The following is a 13,171-nucleotide window of genomic DNA, read 5'->3' as shown; positions in this document are numbered from 1 at the left end:
GCACAGTCCGTGACAAACCTACTCAGAACCCACAGGAAGCCTCAGATCACGTTTCAAGTAGAGTAGTTCAAGGGTGGATTAATCCCAAATAGAGAGGTACAGGAAAACTTCATATGGTAATTCCTAAAACGTCCTTCTTAGAGACTTTTCACATGAAAAGGCAAGAGAAATCTTCCAACAGAAGCTGGCAAGTAATTTCCAAGGCAAGGAAGTACAGTGTGTTTGTTTTACCTGCACAGGAACACTGCAGCAGACAAGCAAGCTAGCAAAACAGAAACTAAAAATGATTTTCCAACTCTGCTATGGCAAATAAAAGAAAAAAATAGAGCTATGTCATTCTTTGCATTCACTCTTGTTCCTGGAGTTAATTCAACAGGAAGAACTTTCTCAAACTCTGCTAGTCCAAAGGCTTCCTGTATCTCCCAACCGAAAGAGTTCAGGGGAGTGGCCCAATTTACCTATACATAACACCAGCAGGTGGAATTTGAATTAATACACCCACTATATGCCTTGCCTGAAGATTCAAACTGCACTTCAGGTCTGAAAGTGTGTGTTCAGACAGGTCTCAAATAGTTACTTTGAACATTTTGCCAGGTTTCTCTTACTCTTTTAAGTTTACTTGAAGAGATGTATACATGTCTGTATGCACAATACAACTGATTAAGAGGAAAGTTTAAAATCTTTTCTGCCTGAAACTAGTTTCAGATTATAAAACATTGCAGAGTAGGAAAAAAAAAAAGTGTTCACTTTCTGAATATTTAAAAATACTTTTCAAGTCACCTGTGAAACCTTGGCATACACAAGACCTGTACAGCAAACCCTTGGTATGCACAAGACCAGTAAGCACACACCAGACATTGCAGGCAAGCTTGAACGCTTGCACAGTACAGGCAGAAAAGATGTCAGTATTTGTACTGTGGGAAACTGGGTAAGCAGATGAACATTTTATTAACTTAAGAAAAAAGAGCCAAACATATATGAACATCAGGGATAAATCCACCTTTTTATAATCCATAATAATGAAAAGAACATGTATGTGTGAGTTTGAGCCAAAACATAACTCTGTTGCTGGTACTGGAAAGGTCTTAGCTACAAAGCTTTGCAGGAAAAATAAGCTTTCTTGATCGATTGACAATAAATAAAAATAAGCTGCTTAGAATACATGGAGTGTTTTCATTGGCATCCAAATACTTACTGCAAAAATATCAGTCACAAAAGTAAAATAATTTAGGGCTATGTATACATAGCCCTAAAGATCAGCAGCGAATGTTCAGAGAAAACAAGCACCAAGTAGAATAAATAATTGACAATACTTTTATAATTACAGAATGAATTCTTTGTGATTGTAAAACTGAAATTGTTTTTCTTTGTCTTTAATATCTATTCTTGAATGCAGTATTTCCTACAAATGTTTAACTGTATTTTTTAAGACCTTCATGTATTGAAGTATTTGTGTAGCCTTTTTTGTTATTATGGAATGCTAGGCCTTAAGCTGAAAAAAGACCTCACAGAGTCAGACACCTCTTTTGAACAGAACTCATGCTCAAAGGGAAGAGAGTTGTTGCAGAATGAGTTTGCAAATAAATGCAATGTAGAAACTAATTTATAAGATCCACCAGACTGCTTGATTTAGGTAAGTCAGAGCCGGGTTTGATAAATTTGTATTTAAATTACTTTTACCTTCAGTAAGTCAAAAATTAGTCTTTTATCTTTTCAGTTTTTTACAAAAAAATAGAGTATCAACTTCATATTTGAAGTATTTTTCAAAAGCAAAAAATACTTTTAAAGCATTAGAAAGTTGAAATGTCACAGTACTTTCACAATCTTTTTCTCCTTCTTTCCAAAAATTATTATTTACACATTTTACACCAAGAGACAAGAAAGCAATGACTTTTAAGTAACAGTATTACCAGGTTAACTAATAGATTGGCCTGTAACATAAAACACACTGAAGCCTTTGAATTCTAGTCTCAAATAGATTAATGAGCTGACTTTAAAGACTGAGATCCTTAAGAGAGCTTAATACTTCGATACCTTCAAATTGAGATGTACAGTCTGAAAGTAAAGCGCATGATAAAAGCAGTGTGATTTGAACTGAGTTAGGTATATAGCTCCCATTTCAATTAATAAGGAAGTACTTCAGAGACCAACTAACATCCCACCACACAAAGTACCCCAATAGCAAAGTGCCTCTTTTTTGGATACTATTCATGAATCACATACCTCACACAAATATTGGAGTGCAGACTCCTTTTCTGATAGCAAGGTGGATATGTACTTAACTGGTCATGTTTAAATCACAGTTGGAAGAGACAGTAGAGGAGCCCCGCCTTTTTGGTCAGTCAATTGACTAAAATGATTGTCAAGAGAACTGGGCACAGTTCCTCTTAATCCTCCCTCTTCACAAGGGGCAGCTCAATGTGCTCTGACACCTCCTGTCTCATCTCTGGATTGCAGCAGAATGCAGATGACCCATATAAGCAATGAAAGACTGTCCTAGATTGATAAACATGCCCAAATTCAGGCTGCTTCTGCAGACCGAAGCAGATTTGTAACAGGAAAACAAATTAATCAGCAGTAATAGTGGAGCAGTCTTTACAAGCTGTAGGCACAGGAAGAATTGTTTCAGCTTTCAAAAATCAGCCGATGTCTTTTAGGCTAATAAAAACACATTCTCAAGAAAATGAAAGAAAGAAAATTAGTTGAGACACAAAATTTAAAATGCTCCTCTATTAAATCACCCTACCTGATTTGAAGTTTCGCTGATAGCTTCCAGAAGCTTTTCAACAGCCGCTTGTAGTCGAGAACTAATATTCAGAATAAGCTCTTCATTTTCAGGATCTATTTCCATCCCACTTTCTGCAAGATGTTGGCTCAGCAGTCCTTCATCTGTTGCCTCTGACCACATGTTAATATCGTCATCTCCCATACTACTACCATGATATGAGGAACAGGACTCTGGGAAAAAAAATAGTTAGCTTTTCACAAAAACTCTTAGCAATTTAAAACATGAAAAATTGTACATCTGAGTTACAATTAGAAAGACAAGTCAGAAAGCAATTTAAGTATTTGTCTTGGTCACAAAACCAGAAATGGAAATATTGCATACTAAAACTCACACAAACAAGATAAATAATGTGTTAACTAAAAATAAGCAGAAGGGAAAGAGAAAAGGAGATACTAACAGAATATTTTAGACGTACTTTCAGTATGCATTGGGGTCCTGATGCTCATCTTCAAACCTTTGTAATTATCAGTAACCCTTACTACTTTGAAGACCTTGCAATAATACTTGCAAGATGGTCTTTAAATTACAATAAGGTAAAAAAAACCCAAAACAAACAACCAAAACAGACTCTCAGTCCCTGTTTCCCCAACACTCAGTTATGTTACTGTGCAGTAACACAAAACTGTTCAAGTCAGTGAATCAAATGCACAGACTCAAGTGAGTAAAGAGAAAGGTACACATGTAATTCATTCAGCTTCTCAGGACAGAGTAGAGCACCGAACAACAAAATTCAGCATTGCTATTAGTGAACTGAAAGTTTATTAAAATGGGTAGCTGAACAAATCGAGTACAGTGCAACAGGACTGTAACTGTCCCTACTGAGGAGCCACCTGGCATCTCTATCCTTCTCAATCTTCCTGAGGTCTGATTCAGTTTAGAACATTATCCACTCCTTCTGAAAAGCCAGAGACACAAAGTCTGCCTGTGGTATTAAACTGATAGCGATTCACCTAGAAAACAGTAAATTTGCTGTATTTGGAATTCAGGGCTGTATTTCAGCAAGGCAAGTGAAAGCAAAGACCTGAGAGGTTTAAAAATCCCACTTTCAGTATGAAAGAACAATACAGTAGGTACATTGCGACAGTAGAAACTATTGTTGATAATACATTTTAAAAATGAAGAAGTGTTATGTCATTAGGCTGACAGATTTGTAACGTTGGAAATAAATGCTACTGTGGAAAGTTTTTTAAAATGATAGTTTATTTACAAGAATTATATTTCTGAAACATATTTAAAATAAAATAAATATTTTGGTGTGGTGTTTTCTTAAAAACAATTAGGTGCTTTTGCTTATGATTCTCTTAAAAAAGTCCATTTTGTTTGGGAAACAGCTGTATGACTAAATGAACTAAGAAAAGTCAATGCCTGTTTAGCAATGAAATCGCAATACGGGGTTATCTTTGAATTCAAGTTCCTGGTTACTCCATGAATGATGACTGCTGAACTAGAACAGTTTGTCTAGCTACAGAAATAGAAACGAAACTATAATAGGTCAGTCTTACAAACTGCATTTAAAAAGGTAGCTAGTTCTTGTTGCTCTTGCCTCTTAAACAGGCAAGCAAATAATACTGGGAATACAAGTACTCTTGTTGATGTTGTTTGAACCTGACAAGAAAGTCAGATTCTAGTGCTGAGGTTTGGTTTTAGTTTGTTGTTTTCGTTTTTTTTTAACAAGCTGCAACATGATAAACCACCTGGTGTACTTACTATACTTTCATACCTGCAAATATTCTGACTAAAATAATCTATAGCAATTTTAAACGAGGAAGGTTTCACTTTGTTTACTTTTCTCTTATAATTGCTAAGATATATTTTGTATTTTTTTTCCCTTCTATTTATATCATTACTGTTTCATATCTCCTTTTAGATGGGTGGGATATAATGTTACAAACTGTTTTCACACTCCAAAGGGAAAAAACAGAAGCACACTATATGCATGAATGGAACAAATAACCAGATGAATAGAATATACATTCACATGGCACCTTTCATCTACACAGGATTTCAAAGCACTTTTGAGTACTGCACTTTGGAACTTCAGTCATAAACTCCCGTAGTGGAATCACAGTTATATTCTGCCAGCACACTTATATATTTGCAATAGGTTTGTAGAGCATAAAAGCTTGCCCATAACACCTTAATATTCCACCCCCCTGCAGTATAAGGAAGGCTGAAAAATTAACAATTTCACATTTGTTATTCTATAGCATTTTGATTTCTCAGCACCCAAATTTGGGCTGGCTTTGGGTGTCTCATAGTATCAATAGTGATGCAGAAGCTTTAATATCCTCAGAGTAGAAAGGACCTTCATTTAAGATGGACATCCAGCAGCATGAGTATTTTCAAATGCTGAGCCAAAGTGTTGGTTAAAGACTGAGTTGAAGGAAAACATACTCCCTACTGAACCACCAACAAACTTACTGCAACAACTGATGCTCTTTGGAGGCCACCCATCTTAAGAACTGACCAGGTAAGACCCTGCTTAGCTTCAGAGATCTCACAAAATAAAAGCCCACAGTACAGTGGCACAGCTATAAACAAGATAAAACAATCACATATTAGTTACTGCACAATCTAATTCTTTCTTGATGGAGTACATATTATCTATGTAATATTCCTGTTTCCCTTCTCAGGTTTAACCCATAATTCATGCCCTGTAACTCTTCTGTTTCAGTAAATTATTTGCTTGAGAGGTACATCTGAATTGCGCAATGACGACTGTTGCCAAAAACAAAAATAAACATTATACAAAATTACTGTGGAAATACGCAGTTGCAAAATCATCACAACTTCTGGCTGCCCGGAAACCTTTAGAGAAAACCTTAAAAACATTGATGCCAGCTCAGAATTCAATCTTTTAAAAGCCAGGTCTGGAATATGTCTCTTACATTGACAATATCTTATTAATCATCTTACATAAGTAATATTATTATTTCTTCTTGCTAGTGACCAGAACAGTAGCAACTGGTCTCCAAGAACTCATAACAAGACTTTAAATTCCTGTTTTGCTTATGACAGTTCTTTTGTAATTTGCTTCCTTTTTCTTCTGGATAAATACAAATAAATCAATGTTAAAATATAATCTTTTTATACAAAATGTCTCACAACACATCATCATAATTTACCTGAAACCTAACTATAAAAAATGAGGAAAGTAAAGCTGTCACCTAGAGTACAATGTGGCAAATGGAATGTTTACTAGTTTCAAAGATAACAAAGGAAAACAAAAAAGTATCAAATGTACAAAAAACTTGTAATAATTCTGTCTATACTTTGGGATTGGCAACTCAGAAAGAAAAATCAGTGGCAAATGATAAATGTCGATACCCAGATTACAATTTCTACAAAGTGACACTTGAAAACATGAATTCACATTAAATGTCTTCCTAACTGCAAAGTGAAATTCTCTGTATCTTTTTCCTCTCAAAATGGTCTTAGTACACAGCATCTTAATGCAGCATCTTTCCAGAAGATTTTCAATGATGGAAGCAAGAAATAGAAATGTTGTCCAGTCTCATTAACCACCCCTGGCAGCTGAATATCTAATTCCCATTTTGTTCATCCTTACAATGCTGTTCAATCTCCCACCCCAACAGAGCTGAAATCAAATTCTCTGTCCTCCAAATAAAACTGTCATCTCTTTGTGTAAACTCTCTCCTTGTAACAGAAAAAAAACCCAAAAGACACTAAAAACAAAAAACAAAGGTTCATATTGTTTCCTTTGCCATGGAGCTTGCACTTCAGCACGTCAGATGTCATGGCTGGCTAAATCTTAAGAAAAGTGACTAATTCTACAGTGCTCACTCAGAAGTTTCAAATACAGAAGTTGTTTATGAGCTGTCAACCGACATTTACGAAGCAATACACATACTGCATCATGCAGAGCCAATATATCAGTTTACTTATGCGATTCCTCTGAGGAATTAAGTTTAGGAATTACAAGCTGAAAACAAAAGGTCAGTTTTGTGGCAGTTTAGCGTATAAAGCCATTTACTACCTTGTTCCTGACATGCTGCTCAGAAACAAGGAACTCAGAAAGTAGGTAAGAGGGTTTAATGCTCAAGAAATACCATAAATGCACAGGCCTCTACGTTACTGCAGTCCCTCTACTCAAGGTGCAACAGAGGGAGGAGAAGTGCTGGCGCTGGCATGATGATTCCTGGCTCAAATTTGCAGAAGTAATTAACTCGTCAGATTACTTTGTACAAATGCTGTTCACTTCAAATTATATGTTTTATGACTGAAATTTGAACCTTACTCACTCTGCTAGAAATAAAATCCTGTGCTTGCCGATAACCTAGGTAAGGTCCCAGATAAACTTCTACATGATCTATAAAGCAGGTGTGGTTATAAGTATGTGACCTTAATGATTCTGCTTTAAAAAATGCTGAAACTCAGCAAAAAACAGTAAGCTGAATTCTGTTTGTCAATAAACATGGATTACGTTCAGAAGGTCAGAGAGCATTCACTCTAACAAACATATTATTTTACTATTTTATTATTAGATTTTTATTGTTGTGAATTTATTCCTACAGATTTCCTAACTAATTGAAAAGGAAGATCTGTTTGGCTGGGTATTAGAAAATACAATAACATGCACAGGTTAAAAAAAAGTAGTGTATACCTAGTTCTTACTTCCACAAAACAATGGGGGAAAAGTGTTAAAAGGTTATGTCCCCTCAGGCCATTTAGTGTCCCTATAGGAAATGAGTTACATCAGCCCCACTGCTGAAAACATAACATTGAATTTGTCATCTAATTCCCTCTGAAGAAGGATCAGATACTTTAGCTGATGAAATAATAAAACCACTATTATGGCTGGCTCACCCCAGTGGCAGCAAGGATGCTGCCACATAATTTTGAGAGAAGAAAAGGAGAACTGCGAATACAATCCCAAAGATATATTATAAACTATACATTCATCCATTATAGCTACTGCAAGCTTGGAATTTTAGATTTCTGAATGTAAGGAAACATCAAAAAGTAACCTGGAATAAACAACTGGCATGTGGACAGCTCGAATGCTGCTCTATCCCAAGGAGGTGCATTACAATAACAGACATACTGCTTTGTTACAGAATACTGACATTTTACATACCTCTTCAAAATACACTAAATAGCAAAGACAAGATTTAAAACAGTCAACCTTCATCACGAGCAGAATGGAATAGAGTTCCCGTCTACTTAGAAAGAGTACTCTTTCATCAGAAGACTTAGCAAGAAATTAACAATTCATTTCTACTACAAGGCACATTCTGTGATTAGACAGTGGCACTATGAAAGGCAGGAATAAGCCAATATAGCAAATAAAAGTACTTTCTAACTGTGTTTTCCTACATACATGTAATGCAAGTAATACACATTAAGAATTGTTAATGACAATAATTAATGACACATACAAGTACACACATTGCTGTGCAGGAGCAGGCAAAAAGCCAATGCATGTACTGTGCATTGCTAACATCTCCAAATGTGCCCAGCAGGCACTTCTGAGAGCAGTGAAGGGCAGCAATCCCATATTAGCACTTTGAACATACACTTATGTATCCATTACCTGAGAAAAGGAAGCAATATGCTCAGCAAATGATAATGAGGGTGAAAAGCAACAGTACGTGTTCTTTAAATAGGCATGAGGTAAGCGTCAATGCACCAGGTAATACATGATACATGTAACTGTGACAGCCTGTGATCACGGCCTTCATAACCAGAATGAGTTTTTCTCTCTTTGGGCAATGTAGTTTGTGAAAATCACATCACCTCAGACTATACAAAGGGAATACAATATTTCTAAATTGATGCTTTTAACATTGAAAACTCATTTAAAATAGGGTTTACATAAAATTTACGACCACCTCAAAAAACAAAAGGGGGTGATGGTAGACTTTGAGGCTTTTATCATTGGGTTAGGAGACTGTGTGGAAAATAGTTGCTAGTGGCTGAACATAGTTTTAGCTACTTTAACATAAGCAAACTCTATTTATTTCCTACCACAAAGTAAAGTGCAAAAATGCTTCATTTTGAAAAAGTAATTCCTTCAAGTATGGTTAGTAGCAAATGTTCTCAAGGATAAGTATCAAAAATGAAGGCCACAAGCTTAGTTATCCAATCTACTATTTGGGGGAAAAGGCAAAGCCTCAAAAGCCTGAATTTTCAACAGATAATTTTCCTCATAATAAATACAGTGAAATGTGCAGAAAACAAAAGTTACAGGTTTGTTTTTTTTTTTTATAGTGAAAGAGCAGTACAAGCACAAAAGTGCTGTTAACTTGAAAAATTCAAGAATTTTTAGACTACAACTTTTCACATTTCACCACAGATAGATAACCTTTTGAGTAATCAACTGAAAGAGATGTCATTGTGCTACAAATTCATATAACCTTTCTCAACTTGTCCCAAGGCTTAATGTGACCTATATTTAAAGCCAGAGGGAATCAATAATATAGATTTTGAATGAAAGAGGTAAAGTTCACCTTCATTTGCCAGTTGTCTTATTACCCTGTAGTAGATACTTTCTTAATAATGAAATATAGTATTTGACTTCCAGTTCTTTTTCTCATTCATGGTAGTTAAAATTCCAGGCAAATCCAGATGTATAATGTTTCAGGCTGAACCAATCTGTTGCACATTCCCTCCCCAGGGTGATCCAGGCTGAATGTGAACAACCTTAATGGTACCTAAACGGCAATATGATCGAGCATCTACTGTAGCACAGTGGAGAAATGGACAGACACTATTCTACTGCAATCACAAGAAAATAAACAGACCCTATGAGAGTTCTTAAACACTCATAACAACTAACTACACCACCAAAATGCTCCTTTAAGGCTTGTGTCAACTAGCACTCCTGAAAACAGCTGATGGGCAAGTCTTGGCAGCTTGTGAGTTTTTGGAACAGTTTCTGAAAGGCTATTTGCATGCAACCACCTCTGTAGGAGGCTAAGGAAGTACACAAGCACATATATATAGGCTTGTCCTATGCCAGGTGGCCTCAGTGACCACCAACATATCTACATACAGCAAGTGCACCAGTAGAGATACAGCTTTGACAGTAGTTCCCACTCCCCGCACATCCAGAGGAAGGCTGGTGGAAGCTGGTGGAAGATGACATGGAAAGAAGTTTCCTTGTCTTTGTCTCCTTCAACAGGAGCATACTTATTTTTGTATTTCTCAATCACTTTCCAATTCTACTGCAGGCTTTGCAACAGGACTCTAGACATGAGTCGTACTTGGCTTGGGGCATGACCTAGGCAACTCCCAAAATGTCTCTTAAGTAGGGATATCAAATGCATTCAAATGACAAATAGGGGATTGTTTTTTTAAAAAAAAGTTTGACTAGAACTTTCAAAATTAAGGTTATTTAAATTTATAATAAAAGTATGCAAATGACATTTATTTTGAAATATAAAACCATACAACCAGTACCTTTTTCATACCCCACACGGATACAGGGTTTTATTGACTCCTCTGTTTCTGTGTCCCATCCAGCTGGTTTAGATGGCTGGACTTTCCCAGACCGATCCAGTAGCCCAAGAACATGTTGACCAATTGTCTCCTCCATTGCCACAGTTGTCTTCACAACTTCTAAAAGAATCTTCATGAGTTTTTCATTAGCCTTCTGAAAAACATGCCTGCAGGACAGAAACTAATCAGTCCTTTGATTTTTCTCTGCTTTCAAAGTGTGTTTTTTCCCTTATACACCCTTGCAACCAGAAAAGATTTGCAGTTGAAACGGTAGACCAAGATTTCTTTTTAAGACTAAACCCCACAACATGTAAATATTAAACACACATTTGTGTTAAAAGTCAGTTCTTTACACAAAATCTGCAAAAAAATTTTATCAATATTTCTACTTTTATCTCAGTGTTTTATCTAGTTATTCTTTATAAGCAGAGGTCTAATTTTGCCTCGTATTCATTATAAACTCAATCTTTTCTCCAAGTGGCAAGTAAGAAGATTGTTCCTCTACACAGATCAGAAAAGCTACAGAATAATCAAATGGGATTATGAAATACAACAATCATATTCATATAAAACTTATTTCACATATGTACATAAAATGTGTATACAAATACATGTGTATAAATGTTTATGATTTTACATGAGTGTAATATGAAATACATAGTAAAATATTTTTCTTGTCCTCTATGCCATTACATCATTACACTTAATAAAAAATAAAAACTTATTAAACCTAAAATATGTAAGCTTAGAAATATGATTATCTAGAACAAAAGATGTCCATTATCATCAGTCAGAATAAAGCTCATAAATATTAACAGCAAGAACATGATTATCAAAATTGAACAAAAATAATGTTTTCCTATCAGTTCTAAGCACCTTTCTTTAGAAAGAAGAGCTGAAGGTGTTTCATCATCAGGCTTTCTTCCCCCGTCTTCATGCTCAAAGATCTGTTCTCTCACGTTTTGGTTTTCATTCTCATTCTGAGTAAGTTTTGGCAGAGGGAGAGAAGACAAAAAGGACAGAAATCCTGTCATGTCAGAATCAACATATTCTTCTTACATGCAGTTGAATATGAAATTTTAAACCTAAATTAGTTCTGGGGGGTTTTTTAATAAGCTTTTGCTTATTCAAGAAACCAAGAAATACTCTTCCGATGAGGAAAAATTAACTAAAACATTAACAAAACAAAACCAGGAAATCCAAGGAAGGGTCAATTAGAAAGAACTTTGCTACACTGATAAAATTGTTGTTGTATTTTCTGTTGGTGTTGCTATAGCAATATGAAAATGTGAGTTTACCTGAGCAAACAGCTGTAGTAATAATCCCCACCTTTAAGCTGTTCAACTAGCTTCTGTTTACCTGAAGTAAAAAAGCTATGTCTACCATTATCACCTCTCGGATCTTAAACCTGCTCTGTTCCAGCAATACCCAACACCTTTTAGAAAATATATTACATTAAAAGAGTAGCAGCGAAAAGGAATCTTACTGGTTTTACATGCCACAGCTGCCAAGAAAGTCAAAGTCCATATTTACCTCTGTCTGTGTGCTGCTGTTTTGTAGCTCACAAAGCAGCCTCTCTTTTCCGGGTACAGAATGTTGTTTTAATGATTCCAGTTCTTCTAAAAGCATTCTCTCTCTCTCTGCAACCAGGCTGTCATTCTCCATTGAGACACGCTAAGAAAGAGGAGTTACAGAGGCACACACAATTTTTTAAGCTTCTGAGTACAGTGAGTCCTGTCACTTTTAATTTTTTACATATTTTGCACAATGAAATTTCAGTTCATCTCTTTAAATCATTAGAAAAACACTGAAAGCTTTCTAGAATGGAATACAGCTAATAAATACTTAAACCTTCTTCAAGATTTTTGTACCATTTTTATGCTCTTTAGGAAACACGAAGGTCATAATGCAAACTGGTGGGAATTTCTGGGTATTACATACTATGATAAGTTTTGCAGAAGAAAAAAATGAGAACTTTTTTTATAAAAAGCCTGCACGTACTCTTTTTTAGAAGAGCTAAAAGTGCTCCTGGCTTAAACGCAAGGCATACATTCCTATGCAGTTCTTATGAACTCAGCATTAAAACTTGGCATCATTGGCATTAAAAATTGGAAAAAAAAGCCAGCAGGTAAGTTCTACTTAATGATTTGTATCAGCTTCAGGAATCTGCAGCCCCTGACAAAGATGTAGTCACAAATTGAAAAAAAGGTAAAAGGAGAAAGTATATATATATTGAAAGGAAAGATTATTGGTTTAAATGATTCTATGACACCTACAAAGCAGCTGGGAGAAACAGACATCTGCCATTGCTGAAAAGGATCCGGAGATAAAAGTGACTGCCTTTCTAGAATCCCCAGCTCCTTGAGCCCAAACTTAAGCAGAGCAGAACCATGTTAGGAAAAGGTCTGAAACACCACATTGATAGCAAAGAATATCAGAATTCACTGATTACTATCTTTATGTGCATTTTGGTAATGTTACATTGTTGAAATTAAATCAGAGCAAGACGAATTCTTTTGAATTCTGTTAACTTTGTCTTCCAAGGGATGTATTTATATACATGTTTGAAAGATATGTATATAAATTACATTATTTTTGAAGACTTCATAATTAGGACAAACTAATGAATTTCATGAGCATACCTACTGCAGGCTTTGAATAGATACTGAGTGACAGCAAGTTAAACTTAAAAAGGCAAAGAAATACTGATGCTTCCCCACAAGCCCCACAGATTTTGTTTCATTCTAGAGGCGGTAAAGACTTATTTCCCAGAATTGGGGGGGGGGTGGGAAGCCAAAATACATTGTTACAGGAAGCCACTGGTACTGTTCAAGTAGGAATGAGGAAAAATGAAGAATTTTATAGTATTTCTTAGCCGTGGCTGGTGGCTTCACTGATGAAAATGGCTGCTAGCCTGCATCC

At 35.7% G+C, this 13,171-nt stretch overlaps 1 protein-coding gene across 7 annotated transcripts in view; it reads right to left on the bottom strand.

The window, feature by feature from the left end:
• The window catches only part of AKAP9 (A-kinase anchoring protein 9), a 116,540-nt gene that overhangs the window by 40,308 nt on the left and 63,061 nt on the right, over positions 1 to 13,171 (bottom strand). For all 7 annotated transcript variants that reach the window (XM_027893196.1, XM_027893199.1, XM_027893197.1 and 4 more), the window contains 4 exons: positions 11,783 to 11,923; positions 11,126 to 11,229; positions 10,211 to 10,416; positions 2,747 to 2,958 (listed from right to left, as the gene is read on the bottom strand). In XM_027893196.1, coding sequence (XP_027748997.1) covers positions 2,747 to 2,958; positions 10,211 to 10,416; positions 11,126 to 11,229; positions 11,783 to 11,923 — 663 coding nt within the window. The remainder of the gene's footprint in view (positions 1 to 2,746; positions 2,959 to 10,210; positions 10,417 to 11,125; positions 11,230 to 11,782; positions 11,924 to 13,171) is intronic.

The sequence above is a fragment of the Empidonax traillii genome, unplaced genomic scaffold, assembly GCF_003031625.1.
Source record: "Empidonax traillii isolate 1590-97213 ecotype Southwest subspecies unplaced genomic scaffold, ASM303162v1 scaffold384:size1533304, whole genome shotgun sequence".
NCBI classification, from domain to species: Eukaryota; Metazoa; Chordata; class Aves; order Passeriformes; family Tyrannidae; genus Empidonax; species Empidonax traillii.
The sequence above is the reverse complement of the archived record's forward strand: the minus strand, read 5'-3'. Positions and strand labels throughout refer to the sequence as shown.